At 37.9% G+C, this 16,493-nt stretch overlaps 1 protein-coding gene across 21 annotated transcripts in view; it reads right to left on the bottom strand.

The window, feature by feature from the left end:
* The window catches only part of Bnc2 (basonuclin 2), a 428,651-nt gene that overhangs the window by 120,920 nt on the left and 291,238 nt on the right, over positions 1-16,493 (bottom strand). For all 21 annotated transcript variants that reach the window (XM_048353623.1, XM_048353382.1, XM_048353903.1 and 18 more), the window contains one exon: positions 4,548-4,783. In XM_048353623.1, the coding sequence (XP_048209580.1) occupies positions 4,548-4,783 (236 nt within the window). The remainder of the gene's footprint in view (positions 1-4,547; positions 4,784-16,493) is intronic.

A 16,493-nucleotide genomic window follows, 5' to 3' on the forward strand; every position in this document is an offset into this window, starting at 1 on the left:
AAGATCTGAAGTGCCTCTCTGAATCCTGGCAGGCCCCACGTGCAAATGTAAGATTTCAACATACATATTGGTATATGAGCCCAGGAAAGTAAGCTAAATGTTCAAAATGAAAAGAGAATGTGTGAAAATTTCAGTTTTAAATGAGTACACTCGACAATGAAAATTGCCTATATCCTTATTTCTAGGTCAAAGACAGAGAGCAAATGGACAAAGGACAAAAGAACAGGATATTCCTTTTATTGTTGGTCACTTAATATACCAACAGAGATACACCTAAAATGAGATTATTTAATAGCAAACACCATAGGTTCCTTTATACTTAAATTTTTGCATTCAGTTGCTCATTCCCATCTTCTTGGTTTGGGGGAAACATGCTTTAAATCCTTACTTGTTTTATACTTTCTGAATAAATGTTTTAATAAGTATATGTGAGAATACTAGATTTTTACTTTCAAGATATTAGCTATGGTATCATAAATATCTTAAATAATTGTGGTCCAAGTTCTGCTATGCACTTTATACCCAGCTGGCTAATTTAAGAATACAGATAATCATGTAAGTAAAAGATTTTTTAAATTAAAAAAAACATGATTTTTTAACAGATATGACAGTCTTTTAAATGCATTTGTGATCTTCCTGTAAAGTTGGTTTCTTCTCTTTTCTTTATACAAAAACTATAGTTTTTAAATGATAGTTTTGAATGACTTGCTTCCCTTCCCATATCATCTCAAAATTCCAAATGACATCACATGCTTGGTACTGTTCCATATTCAAATGTATTTTTGAGGGCATCATGGCCGAGGGATGCAGTTTGAACCCAGAGAGAATTAAATTAATATCCTGGTTTGACCAGTTCAACTTACCGTATATCTTCATTTGCCCAGTAACACAATCTATAGCCAACTGCTAACCAAGTCAATATGTGGTAAGACTAACAGCCACCCTAACTTGCCTTGATAATTATTCTCCTTTAACTGACATAATATTCAATATACTGTTGTTGAGTGCAATAATGCTAAAATTGATGCCTTGAGGGCTACAAGACAATTGAGTTTTAGCCAGATAAAATGACTTGTACACTAATACTGCATTATATGATTCCCCAGCCTTCAGATGCACATTTTATAGTCTACTGTACAAAATGCGGTATGTAATTATATCCAAAGTCATTTGTTCATACCTTATCATTAGTACATATAATTTTAAAATATTGGCCAATAATTTAGTAACACAGCTTTAGAAGAAACATAAATACAGATTTATGTTTATAGTACAGCTTTCTTTCTTTTACAAAATAAGTGTTTTTCACTAAGCAACTGACAATGGTTTTGTACATGGAAATTGTGTTTTTTCTCCTACTCTAAGAACTATTTTCACAAGGAGCAAGTATATTATAAATGCCAAGTGACGGAAAGCACCATTTCAAATGAATCTATACTGCATCAATTCTATCAATAAAACAAGACAACTAAACCTCCTTTCGTATCATTTCTGAAAATTTCAATTCTAGATTCTGAGCAGAGAAACATTAAAATTGAAATTTGTCAAAATTCATATTAACTAAATGGAAAGCAACTATAATTTAATGTCACAATAGTGTTAGTGTTCTTTCTATGAAGTATCTTACAACCAAATAAGAAATGTGTATTCATACGTTTGTCTGAATTTTTTTCTATCATACTTAATTTCTCATATAGTTTTGTATCTTTCATAGACAAAAGGAAATATATAGTAGTTTTAAATAAGTACATGTTCTCTATTTGCCTTAGACATATGGATAAAATTAATATCTAATTATTTTAAAGGAAAAAAACCAAAGCTCTAGCCAAGGCACAACAGTAGAAAATGGGTACCATGACACAGAGAAAGAGCAGATTGTATATTAACTGTCTTTAAAACGTTATAGTAAGCTGCTGGCAGCTATTAAGACATCAGCATAGCCATCTATTTGTTTGAACAGAAAGACATATGTTCCTGTTATCTTAGCAAAAAAAATTATACTTGGGGCTGGGAATGTGTCTTAGTGGTAGAGTGCTTACCTAGCATATATGAAGCCCTGGGTTCAATTCCTCAGTACCACATACACAGAAAAAGCGGGAAGTGGCACTGTGGCTCCAGTGATAGAGTTCTAGCTTGAGCTAAAGAAGCTGAGCAACAATGCCCTGAGTTCAAGCCCCAGAACGGAAAAAGTGTGTGTGTGTGTGTGTGTGTGTGTGTGTGTGTGTGTGTGTAACTGAAATACAGTAGTGATGACAGAAACAAGCCTCAATGGTGGAGTATAGCCAGTACCTGCTTGGAAAAACATATTTAGGTTTTGAATAAAGGAAAGATCCACTATTAACCAAGCTAAAAATTCCAGTCAAACATCTATAATAGATTTCTTCCTTTTAATAGGAAAAATATCCAACCAAAACAGACATTAGTTGTTGTGGAACTGACTGCAGAAGGATGTGGTACTGCATGGATCTCAGTGCCAGGGATTATAAAAAGTGTTCCATGGTTTTGTTTTTCTAGCCCTTTACTCCTGGTCCCCGCCCCCTATCATGTCCCTTGACCACCCACATATTATCTGCCCACATAGCCTACTAACATGCCCTCTCAGGCAAATGATAAAATCCTGTAAACAAGTCCTATAAACTCTAATGATTATTATCACCATCATCTCATCTTCTAAGGGCCAAATTTTTGTGCCTTCCAAGATACAGTTCTCATTAAATTAGGAAATGATTTTATCCTGGGAGCCAATAGTCTATTTGGTTCCCTACGTTTTTTTTGTGATGTTTATATTCTATTGCACAGGTATGGGTTATACAAATTATAATACAAGTTATTTCTTAAATTGCAAACATTTTCTAAAATGTCATCACAGCAGATGCCTATGATATTAAAACTATGACAGTAGAAATCCTTCTTTTTCTACTTCTACTCACCACTCCACCACTGCTCTCGACCTAGAGAGCACCTGGAGGTTCAGCACAGAAGAATGACAACAATTTCTGTGATCCGATGCCAGGTTTAAAGCAAGGGGAGACTTGAGACTCACCGCTCATCACATACCAAGCTGGCAGCCAAGGACTTGCATATAATACAGAGTGGCTCCAGTGATAAACACTGGGAATCATCCCCAGAACTACACAAGGCTAGCAGAGCCAAAATTTATTCTTAGAGAGAAGAGTCAATTCTCCTGGTTTTATCCCATGAAAAAATTGTTTTAAAAACACTTAAGATTCTGTCCTCTCAAGTGAGTCTCCTTCAATAGAAGGTGTTAGTTTATCATCCCATGTAGTATTTTTAGATTCTAGGGTCTTCGGGAATGTTCTCAATATTTTCCCCTCAAGGAGTATAGGAAGACAGGTGGCAATAAAAATTTCAGAAGCGGGGCTGGGGATATAGCCTAGTGGCAAGAGTGCCTGCCTCGGATACACGAGGCCCTAGGTTCAATTCCCCAGCACCACATATACAGAAAACGGCCAGAAGCGGCGCTGTGGCTCAAGTGGCGGAGTGCTAGCCTTGAGCGGGAAGAAGCCAGGGAACAGTGCTCAGGCCCTGAGTCCAAGGCCCAGGACTGGCCAAAAAAAAAAAAAAAATTTCAGAAGCAAAGGGCTCATGCTTATAATCCTAGCTACTGAAGAGACTGACGCCGGAAAATTGTGGTTTGAAGCCAGCCTGAGCAGAAAAGCCTTTGAGACTCTTATTTCCAAGAAACCAGCAAAATACTGAACTAGAGGCAGCTCAAGAGGTAGGGCACCAGATCTGACCATAAAACAAAAAAAGTCAATGGGAGTGGAAGGCCCCAAGTTGAAGCCTGGGCATGAACAGAAAAGAAAACAGCTAAGTAAACAATGAAAAATGACTCATACTGCATAAAACAAAGCTGAAAAAAAAAACCCACCAGGTTGCAGAGTATGGTAGGATGGAAGCTGTGAGCCTTACAAGATCACAAGGGTTAATGATACAAACAAAACAAAACAAAACAAAAACAGGCCCTGGGATAGAAGAACAGGTACTGTGAAGCCTAAGTCTATAATCACCTGTATGGTCACAATGTGATAACTTTAAGGGTTATACTGTGGTTATAACAGCAGGGTGCGTATATGTTGCAGCTCCTTCTTTCACTTGGATAAACAATAAATAGCATGACCATACCGATAACCAAGAAAAATAACAACAGGTCTCCTGGCTGAAGGTGAACAAAAGCCTTAAACAGACCAGATGGAGTGTAACCTCAGATTTCATATACCCATCACCCACCTCAAAGAGCCCTCTCTACTAATAAGGCAACAGTAAAGTTTACTAAGAAAGCCCACATTGTAGAAAGTAAGAGCTGTATTCAAATGTGCAAACAATTAACAGTAGTCAAAAAACCCACCTTTTCCCTTCTAATATACACCACTAAGGCATGGTGACCACCTGGTGGGATAGGTCTCCTTCACAATTTCCTGACCAGACTGTGGGTGTGACTGGCAGGGAAAAGGTCAGGTGTGCTCAGGGTCTCAGCCAACCCTCCACAAGCTGGCCCGGAGGTAGGCCTCTAGGTCCCCTCCTACCTGAAGGATGTATCCTCGGACATAGTCTCGCAGAGTCCAGCCCAGGCCATGCAGTATGTGCAGCACTTCCTCTTGCTTCAGGACACTGAAGAGCCGGTCCAGCAGGATCTTTAGCCGCACAGGCACTGCCTGTGTCCCATAGAGCATCAGGCTGCTGATGTCGAACACCACATTGGACTGTACAATCTCCACTTGGGTGGGGTGGTACAGGTGCTGTGTGCTGAGCTTATCCAATGCTGTGGTCATGCCACCAAAGTCCCGGGGATGGGTGAGAATAAAGGGATAAAAAGAACAGAAATAAGAGAAATTAGAAACCTTACTAAATGTTACCAGGGCTCCATTTCTAAAGATGGTTCCTAGCCCCATATGTTAAAGCAAGATCCCTTCTCCTCCCTGTTTTGTACTCTTTCTTTTTCTTTAATTTAGTGTTTACAAATTGCAGACAACAGCAAACAGAAGACAAATTCACCATATAGAAAAGGAAACAAGTCACTGAGGATGTTTTTAAATGACCAAGGCTCGTGCTAAAACCCTAATTCACTAATGTAACCATGGCTCAAGATATCATAGTATTGTTTATTTCTCTCAACACCAAATATTTGTACTCTTGCTCAATCAATATTCTTGCTTTCTTCAGCTGCTTTAATGAAACTCAACCAATACCACTGATTTGATTAAGATTCAACCCTTAAACTGGGTATGGTGGCACAGGCCTCTAATCCTAACATGTAGGAGGCTAAGGGGGAAGTATCATAAGTTTTAAGCCAGCTTGGGGTACATGGTAAGACTCCCACATCAAAAAAAAATCATAACCCTTTATAACACACAAGTTTTAAAGAAGAGGAGCTCCTTTAGACCATCAAAGTAACCAGCCTAACTTGAACTTGGCAAAATAGCACACATAATTCCCAGTAAGCTGAGGCAGGAGGATAGAGAGTTCCAAGCCAGACTGGATTACATACAGAGACAAAGCCTAACTCAGAGGGAACATGGAAAGCTGACATCTCTGTGGAGGACAGGAGAAATTTCAATCAATTTAAATTAAGTGTGTGTATGGGGGAGGTGTACTGAAAAGTCAGTTTGCTCTGATTTTCTCTTTTTCCACCTGTATGGTAGTTTTGTCATTACTAGCATGTTTTCTGGAAATTACTTATGGAGGAGATAAAGAAAATTCAGATTAAAGTTTAGTCACTTTGTTAATAGGTCTGGCAAAGCTGTCAGACGAAAATTGAAATAATTGACTAAAATAAAAACCTCAAATTTCTGGGTACCTCAGAAGAGAAAACAGGATGGCCATTTTGGGGGTAAAAACATTCAATGAAACTAGTATCTCAACAATTGAGCTATTTCTTCTCAACTCTGGAGAAATAACATCTCTTCCTGGAACTAAAAGCCTCATGTTAGGTCTTAAATTCTATCCCCATCTTATAGTATGTTATGTTATATAATTGGGAATCCAATTGTTGATACTATAACTCATTTGGCCTCAGTGACTAATTAAGGTTACGCAGTCTTAGCTACTGGGTTCAAGAGTTACTGTGAGATTAATGAGAGGATGAATAAGAAACATGTATAACTACTTAAGGACAACAAAGGCATTTTCAGTAACTATCAGAATTACATCCATATGCCATTGCAGAGATTGAGAAGATAAACAAATAAACCTGAAAGATGGTCATTTAACCTCCTGAGTCAAGCAAATCTATACTGGACAACATCCTGGTTGAAAACACAATGAAACTACTCAAGGTTCCTACAAATTCTAAACTACTTGATAGCCTCTCAAGTGCTTTCCCTAACACTTTACCTCCTAATAGAACAGGCTACATATGTAATCGATGCATTTCCTATTTTAACATACCAGAATTTCTGCATGATAATGGAGGGGTTCAAAATGCATGCATACAGATTTTTCAGTATTTCTAATGTATTTTTTAAAGGCTCTTCCTCCACTCTCGTTTGCTCCTGACTTGTGGTCACCAGAGAGTTCATGTACTCTTGATAAATTGCTTTCTTACATCCACAGTGTAAAGGCCCTTATCATTTACCCGCTGGCTTCGTTCAACACATTTACTCCAAGGAATACTTTGTCAAAGAGTTCGGGTTTCCTCATACTTCATTTCTTGCAGCTTATTTGTCTGATCTTTCCTATTCTAGTGGTTAAGTCAACTTTGAATAAATAGCTTTAAAAATTAATTTAACATTTGGGAAAGATAAGGGATTCACAAGCCTAGAGATTGAAGTCTTCTCTCACTCCACAGGGCATTTAGGCTGCAGAAAAAGCAGAAAAGGGGTATTATCATCCTTGTTCTTCAATACAGCTTAACTATGCAGCCTTCCAATGAGTAGCTGATCTGTTACCGAATTTCATGACAGACTTGGGAAACTCTGTTCCTCCTTTTTTCCTTTTCTCAGTCCTCCAGAACTCCATCACAAGCTTCTTCTTAACATGGTTGCTTTGCCCACAGCAAATACTCAAAGGATTCCAGAGAGGGTGAAATGACACCACACTGACTTTTATGCAGGGGACTGGCACTCTGTATCTCTGAATCAAGTACATTAAAAGGTATTCGAGTGCTAAGAGGAAAACTGTAACCCCTGTCAATTAAATTTTTTAAGAAGGCTGGTGGTGTAAAAAAACAACAACAAAAAAAAAACCTCTGAGGGTACAGGGAAAAAGAACACAGGTATAATAGTTAAGGCAAAAAATATTTCCCTAACAAAATAAAAAAAACAAAAACATACATTTGTAGGGTCAGCATGCTCACAGCTATTTGAGATGAAGAGGGTTGCAACTTGAGGACAGCTGGGAAAGAATGTGGGTATCCTGAGGCCCCTAACTCAACCAACAAGCCAGGTGTGGTGGTACATACCTATGATTACAAGTACATGGGAAGCATAGGTAAAAAGATCGTTGTCCAAGACTGCCTAGGTTAAAAAGGATGAGACTCTATCATAAAAAAAGCTAAACTAAAACCAAAAAGGCTGGGGCATGGCTTAAATACCAAAGCACCCAGCCCAGCTTGCGAAGTTAGCCACACCTTTCATTATGAGCATATCATGTTGAGTCTCCTCAATGTGTCAATGTTTGCTTTCTGTATGTTAGATCATACTGAGTGACCAAGTTGAGGCAATTTTTGCAAAGATACCTTTGGAGGATATTTCTCTTCAAAGATAAGTGATGTTTTAACTGACATCTGCAAAGTGAGAACGGACTTCTGCCAAATCTCTTGGTCTTCATGTCAGCAGAGGGCTCAGGTCTGAATCTTGTAGGTATAGGGATATAAGCAGGCCAGGAGGAATGAGGACAATGCAGTTATAGTATATCCTAACCCTTTGACCACAGCAGCTAGGGCAACTGACCAAAGTATGAACAGTGAGATTGAAGCCACAATTTTCTTCTCTAAATTTGTAGCTAGTAAAAGTGCTTGAGGGGTGAATGAGGGACGAGGTAACAAACTACAAGAAATGTATCCCATGCCTAATATATGAAACTGTATCCTCTCTGTAATTCAGTTTGATAATATATATATAAAAAGTTGCCCAGAATGTTTGTATTTTTTTTAACATGTTAACTTTTACAGACTTACTTTTCCTCTCGGAGGTACTTTTCTGTGCTGGTTTGAAAAGTAAACTCTGTAGATTATGTACAAAAAAAAATAAATAAAAGTGCTTGAGTCCATGAACTATATGAACTGCGCTACAAGAGTATTTGGGGGAAAAAAGTATTGATAATACTCTTTGATCTGAAGTAATCTCCCTCTTCTTTCTCTTCACTCTCTTTCTTTCTTTCTTTCTTTCTGATTCTCTCTCTCTCTCTCTCTCTCTCTAAAACAAAGAAGCCCAAAGTAATACCTGTTGGGGAACTTCTTCAGTTACATCCCACACAATTTTAAATTGCTGTCAGTAGTTTAACTAAAGGTGTGCTCTTTACAGTTCATTACAAATGAGCTTTATAACTTCTCTGCAATGACTAGAATGAGAAATATCCTAAACAGTTACATACCTTATAAAATTTATTTAAAAAACACGTTATATCCAAGAGCATTAACTTAATAAAGGAAAACACAGCATTACAATTATCGACTAAGGTCACCGGCTCAATGGGTTAGGTAATAGCTTCAAGCCATTTAAAACTTTTGCCAGGAAAATTCTGTTTCTACCACATGTTTAGACACACAGTCAATAAGAAACTTGCAAGTCCTCATCATGTTAGAAGTCCCTAACTCCCAGCAATATGGTCTGGCTAACCCATCACTGTGCTGAAGCAAGCATTTCAAAGGTCACCAACACCTGCCTTACTGTGAAATCCAATAGCTTCTTCCCTTCATTATTCCTGGTGATGGCTCCATAGCAGCTGACCTTATTATTGATCACTCCTACTCCAAATTGCTCTCCAACTTCATTTAAGCATTTGTTCTTTTTTTTTCTTTCAAATTCTCAGTTATTGGTCATTGAAGTGGGTGCTTTAAGGACAGAAAGATGCTGATAGACTATCATGGCGCAAAGAGGGGGGAAAGTCTGCATGGAAGACAGTCTCAAAAAACAACTAGGAAGTCAGCAGATGAGCAAGGAGGGAAGCAAACTGGGTAAATAAAGCTAAGATAGTAGGTTTCTGTTATCATGTATAACTAGATCACATGAAAACCTATTAAAATTCAGAATGCCAAGCTACTGCCCCAAGTTTCTGCTTCAGTGACTCTTTCCAGAAGATGCTGATGCTGTTGGCCAGGGACCACCTCACTACAGTAATAAGCATGAGAACTGTGTATACAAAAATGTGTCACACCTGGGACAATATAGTTGAAAGACAAGTCCAGGAAGGTCAAATGGGTCAGTTATGAAGAACTTTAATCCTAAAAGCAAAAACCTGTGAAAATTTGGTTATTTTCCTTTATTTTATTTTGTCCAGTACTGAGGTTTGAGCTCTGAGGTTTATGCTTGCTAGGCAGAGGTTCTACTATTTGAGCTACTCCTCCCGAAATATTTTATTCTGGTTCTCTTTTAGATAGTCTTGCATTTTGCCTGGGTCAGTAAGGACAGCAATTGTTATTATTTACCCTTCCCAACATCTCTAGACTAATAGGTTCATACTACCAAGCCTAGATTTTTCTGTTGAGATGGGGTCTCATGACTCTTTTTGCCCAGGCTTAACTGGAACGTCTGTTCTCCAGATCTTAGCCTTCCATAGGGCTAACAATTATGTAACATCAAACCCAGCTGCTGGTTGACACGTAGGTTTTAGGGACCTTTTGCTCGGATTGCCCTGGGATCATGATCCTCACAATCTCAGACTCTGGGGTAGCTAGGACTGAGACCTGGGCTACCATGTCAACTAATAAATTTTACTTCTTGTTAACAGGACGTAGAAAATACCAAACTTTGTTTTTAAGATGGAGAGTTTCAATTTTTGCATAAAACTCTTGACAAATGTCCAGATTTTCAGTTAAGGTAACAGCTGTCAGCCGGGACACATGGCACATATTTAGCAATACCAGCAGGCAAAGGAAGGGCCAGACAAAAGTCAGATATTGTGCTACCTCTCCCTATATAGTAAAAACATCTAGAAGGATCATTTCCATGGGTAATTCTGACACTTGTGTCCCTATTCACAGACCACACTGATAATCAAATGAAAAGGTTAGGAGATATTTGCATTTCTATACTGGGAAATGCCTTAAGGGAATTTCTAACTATGACACACCTAAACTAGGGGTGTGAAAGATGCTTTCTAAGAGGAATGCTGATGTAGAGACTTAGTTTCCAGATTCTGCAATGCCATAGTTACGCTAAAACCACACAGGCCTGTGTATATAATCAGATTGTCTGGTTTCTTTTATAAAAATGGTAGCTTTTCTCCTTACAAAATAAATGTATATGGCTTACTGTCCAAGGATGTAAAGTACTCTGGGGTGCTAAAATGATCTAAATCTGAATTACTTTGAGAAAGCCTCCTGTGTTATCAACAGTCATTTTTCCTCTGTGACATAATTAGGTAAAGGGCAACTAGAAACAGATATTTGGTACTATGATGGAATGCTCTGGGAGTGAATTCCATGTTTGTTTCTTGTCCATTTTAATCCTGTTTTATTCTTCATAAGGAGTGTTATGGGATAAAGGAAAGTTTCCAATACAGAAAATGGACTCCTTGCCTGTATCTACGCACAGGGAGGAGCTGAGTACTCACTGCTGCTCTAAGGGGAGTCACTATCTGAGCAGAAGAGCCCAACCCACCTAAGAGACACTCACTCTTTAAATTCAGTTTGGATACTTTTTCTGGGCCTCCAAATTAAAAAAAATTAAATTGTTATTATAAAGGTGATGGACAGAGGTGTTAGAGTTACATAAATCAGTTAAAGGGTACATTTTTTTTGAACAATGTTACCCCTTCCCTAGCTGTCTCCCAGTTTTCCCTCCTGTCCCCACCCACAAGTTATATAGTTCATTTTCAACATAATGTCTAGTGAGCACCACTGCTGCATTTGTTCACCCTTTGTCCTGCCATTTCTGTGCCCCCTTCACCTTCCCAAAGACAAATAAATGAACAAACAAGACAAAAAGAAAACAAAAGCAACAATACAAGAAAAAAGAAATCTTCTTGTCATAATTTCCTGAAGTTCATTTCTATATATATTATTTTATACTATCTGATGCACATTGGCATTGAACCTTTGAGTTCCTCTCCTAAGAATATCTTCCTTTGGTCTCATTGTGTGGACTTCTAAAATTTATAAAACACACTGGATAAACAAAACCTGTCAACAGAAATTTCACAGGATTTTTTCCCCCTAGAAAGTGTGTTTATTATTTAATAAGATAGTCATAACCCATGTAACCAAATAACATAAAATATTTATTTGCTATCATTAATCATACTTTTCATCTTATAAATTTTTGAATATTTTCTACAACTTGGCAATAAAACTACAACAAAAATAATCCTCCCAATGTTAACTTTTAGCAGTTTTCTACTTTCATTAAGTATATGTAGTTTGTGCAAGTAATATAGCAAAAGTAATAATCCCTTTATACATGATTGTTATCTAATTTTTCAGCATCTAATTTCCAATAATTGATATTGTCTTATTTTAATAAATATCACTTGATGTGGATAAGCCAAAATAGTAACAATATTTCTAATATATTCTTTTTTTTTTTTTTTTTTTTGGCCAGTCCTGGGTCTTGGACTCAGGGCCTGAGCACTGTCCCTGGCTTCTTCCCGCTCAAGGCTAGCACTCCGCCACTTGAGCCACAGCGCCGCTTCTGGCCGTTTTCTGTATATGTGGTGCTGGGGAATCGAACCTAGGGCCTCGTGTATCCGAGGCAGGCACTCTTGCCACTAGGCTATATCCCCAGCCCTATATTCTTCATTTAATAAAAAACAAGCTAAAGTTACACATTATAGCATATTACTGATTAAGTAAAATATTTACAGTGCTAACTGAATACATTAATTTTGTTTGTACCACATTGTATTCTGCATTCTTTTAGTAATGTATCCCATGCAGCAAATTCTATAACATAGTGATTTTTTTTTGTAGGTTTATAAAGTGAAATTAGAGTCCAACTTTTGTGTGTGTTTGCCAGTCCTAGGGCTTGAAACTGAGGACCTAGGTGCTACCTCTGAGCTTTCACTCAATGCTAGTGCTCTACCACTGTAGCCATAGCCCCATTTCTGGCTTTTTTGATGCTTAATTGGAAGTAAGAGTTTCACAAACTTCACAGGCTGGCTTTGAACTGCAGTTCTCAGATCTCAGCCTTCTGAGTAGTTAGGATTACAGGCATGAGCCACTAGCACCTGGCTCTCCTTGACTTTTACCATTTTTTATAAATGAAAATTAAGTCAGATTAGCTCTGATTTCCATGAGGTTTGGTTACATGGTGAACAGTCTTATCAATTAAGGTAGCTACATCTACTGAAATAAGGTAAAAGTATTTTGCTTGAAAAGTTACCAAAGTAATTTGAATTAGTGATGAATGTCTCTTCTGTGTATGCTAGAATAAAAAGATGCATATAAATGAAAGACTAAAGTTAGTTTTCTAAAGTCATTTGATACAACAGAGATATCTTCATACTCATGGCTATATCAGCACTTTTAACAGCTAAACTATGGAGACAGCCTAGGTGCTATATATATATATATATCTTACCTTCTAACATATGATAGGTTGAAAGAGAAACAACTTTGCAGTGAATGTTTCTGGTAACATTATATTGAGAAATAGGATTGGAAATGAGAGTTAAAATACTTAAAGCAATGACTTTTTTTTTTTTCCCCCAGTCCTGGGGACTGCACTCAGGGCCTGAGCACTGTCCCTGGCTTCTTTTTGCTCAAGGCTAGCACTCGGCCACTTGAGCCACAAGCGCCACTTCTGGCCATTTTTTATATATATGGTGTTGAGGAATTGAACCCAGGGCTTCATGTATACGAGGCAAGCACTCTTGCCACTAGGCCATATTCCCAGCCCCAAAGCAATGACTTTTTAAACACTTCCAGTATTTGAAAAGCTGTTTGCTATATTCCAGATTGACAGATTCCCTGGACCCAGCTTCCAAATGTTCCAATATTAGCTCTGTCTGCCACTACTTTACAACACGGGAAAGGTACTTGACATATACAATGTGAAGATAGCTCTCAGTGGTCACGTTTTTTTAAGTGCAAGGTAAATAAATGGCATGAAAATCTCTGCCTTGATCTAAAGAGAATGGACAAGAGGACACAGCTTCAAGACCAAGTTAAGAAGGAAGAATAAGATAAGGCAGGGCTACAAAATGATTCTGATATCCTGATTTAGAGGGATACTGGGAAAGGAAGACGAAGCACCAGACACCTCTCTAGATTCCCTCCTATGATAACCAGACACTAGTAATCACTCCTACACTGTGGGTGAGCCCTAACTTATAGATTCAGCTGTACCAAAGGGCCCAGATGTTCAATTCCAAATACATACTCACATCTGTTACTGAGAAAAGTACAACTAGGGGACAAGGCCAAAAAGCTTGAAATCAAACGTTTTTGTGTCTGTTATTTCCTCATAGGAGTTCACTGGGGGGAAAATGTTATAACATGAAGAAAAGTGAAAGTAAAAAGAAAATCGCCTATTCATCATCTCACTTTTCACTTAATTTCTTCTACTTTAGAACAGGTTTTTAGAAGCTCATATCTCCATTACTGTAAAGATTTTACAAACTTTTTTTTTCTCCCCATTCTCATTGGCCTAGTACATTGCAAATAGAACCAATCCATTCTTCTCAAAATATATAGCACCTACCCCTTCTAAGCTCAAACCTTTCTACTGTCTTTTTGCACAGTCTATCCTAGCCCTTCACTCCCATCACACCACACTCACACATACACATACACTCGCACACTGAATGGAGAAGACCTTGAGCCTGCTGATTCACCCCACACATACACAGTGGGTAAGACCTTGAGCAGGCTGATTCACTTTCCAGCATAACTCTAACATAAATCCAGAGTACTACCTACTGACTTTCAAATATTCCTAGCACTTTAATATCTAGTTACTAAGTGATTATTTCCAGGCCTTATTCTAAGTTTGAAAACAAAACAAGTATGATTCTGGTTCACTTGAAGTTAATAGAATACTCAAAAAAATAAGAAATGTTTACAAAACATTGAGTAACAACACAGAGCATTACAAATTGTTTATGTAACATACAGGTATAATTTGTATAGAGGGTCAGGCAAAGTCATCTGGCAGGAACATGAAGGAGAAAGCAGCAAGGAGAGAAAGACAAGTAGGAGCCATGCACAAACTAAATTGTCAGAATACTGGAGAAGTTTTCTTATCTAGGAGCATACTGTCAACAGTGAAGGTATACATGTGCTGGTTCATTGGTACTTTTGGGTACCAATCATGCAAGTATACACTGATTGTTTACTAAGAGATGTGAAAAACTTAATTTTAAGCCTAAAAACTTAGTTTTAAGCAAGTATTATATCTGACACATCACTGACATGGGTGTTCAGTACTCATATGCCAGAGTTGAAGTTTGTACAGGAAGAGATGATTACTTTCACTGAAATGGAAAATAGATGATAATCCTATCATGCCACCAAATTCTGGAATTTACCCAGGTCCCTTGTTCAGACCTGTCCTTTGTTATTATTATTATTATTTTTGCCAGTCCTGGGACTTAAACTAAGGGTCTAGCTTCTTTTTGCTCAAGGCTAGCACTCTACCACTTGAGCCACAGCGCCACTTGCAGCCTTTTCTGCATATGTGGTGCTAAGGAAACGAACCCAGGGCTTCATGCATGCTAGGCAAGCACTCTACCACTAGGCCACATTCCCAACCCCTCTTCTTTTTTCTTGATGCTGCTAGGTAACAGTAAGAATGTTAGGATTGTTGCTGAGTAGAAATTGTGACTAAATACTACAATGCATAATGTATTTTCCTACCACTTCAATCATTTTCTAGATAAAACAGAATGCTATATAAAAACTATCTTAATGTCAAAATGCACAGACTGGATCATAATGTGTCTACATCAATGGAAATAAACCACAACAGTAGCACAGATCACTACACTTGTGATATGGTAGGTCTCATGGATATATAAAAAGATATAGTGTAGATCTGAGAAGAAGGCCAAAGAATAGTCACATAATTATACCACAGGAATAGCTTCTACAAAGAATGTATTAATTTTCTTTTGTAGAAGGTTTAGAGAAAGAACAAAGCAAGTACATGAATTAATTTCGTGTGTGTGTGTGTGTATGTGTGTGTGTGTGTGTGTGTGTTTTGCTGGAGATCAAATTCAGGGCCTCACTTATGGTAGGCCAATGTTCACTTCCTTAATTAAACATCTAGTCCTTTATTTTTAGTACACAGAATTTCATTTGGACAAAGCAAAAGTGCACAGTAAGAATGCTGGTTCGTAAAACTTTCAAATCTTGGGCTCATATCTGTAACCCTACTTATTCAGGAGGCTCAGATCTAAGGATATTAGTTCAAAGCCAGCCCAAGCAGGAAAGTCCATGACACTATTATCTTCAATTAATCACATAAAAAGCTGAAAATGGAGCCGTGGCTTCAGAGATAGACCACTAGCCTTCAACACAAAAGCTCAGAAACAGCACCCAAGTCCTGAGTTCAAGCCCCAGGAGAGATACACACACACGCACACACACACACACTGTACACTTGGGTGCTAGGGGCTCATGCATATAATCCTAGTTACTCAGGAGGCTGAGGTCTAGGAAACAACAATTTGAAGCCAGTCCAGGCAGAAAGGCTCGCTAGTCTCGATTTTCAAACTAACAAGCAAAAAATAAAGCACACATGCAGATACCGTTTTTCCTTAATGTAAGAATATAAAAGTGCTTTGCACTGATGGTAGAAAATTGGCCCTCAGTGATAGTTTTTATTTCTTACTTTTCTACAACTTTTAAAAAAATAACTTTCTTCAAAAGTCCAATTGAGCTAATTAAGATGGTTTTCCCTGGGATACACACACTGCAGGCCTTAATGTCTAGTGGATTCTATCTAACAGTGCTTCAGGTATAGCAGTTCATTAAGGAAGTGCACAAGGTTCAATGAATCTTCAAAACCATCTACTCTGCAGGATAAAACAATTAAAGTTTGTATGATAAATGTCTACAGTGAAAATGTTATTTTTACTAATTTCTAGTCCTGCACCGGATATTTAAAAAAATTGAATGCCAGTTTGAAAGGATAAACAAAAACATGACTGAAGACTTGTCCTTTCAGAATGGGAGGGAACCAAGTGAACCTCACATTGCAAGGCTAATTGTTTGGAGAACCCCATGTCTCCTGTTTCCACTCCCTTTAGAATTCCAAATTATAACAGCATCAAGTGGTCCATTTTTAGGAGCCTTAGATCCTAGAATATTATCTTAATTTCCAACAGATTAACTTTTAATGCATGTCCTTAGAAAATGTTTTATGAAATTCTTT

The sequence above is a fragment of the Perognathus longimembris genome, chromosome 1 (genome assembly GCF_023159225.1).
Source record: "Perognathus longimembris pacificus isolate PPM17 chromosome 1, ASM2315922v1, whole genome shotgun sequence".
In the NCBI taxonomy this organism is placed as follows: domain Eukaryota; kingdom Metazoa; phylum Chordata; class Mammalia; order Rodentia; family Heteromyidae; genus Perognathus; species Perognathus longimembris.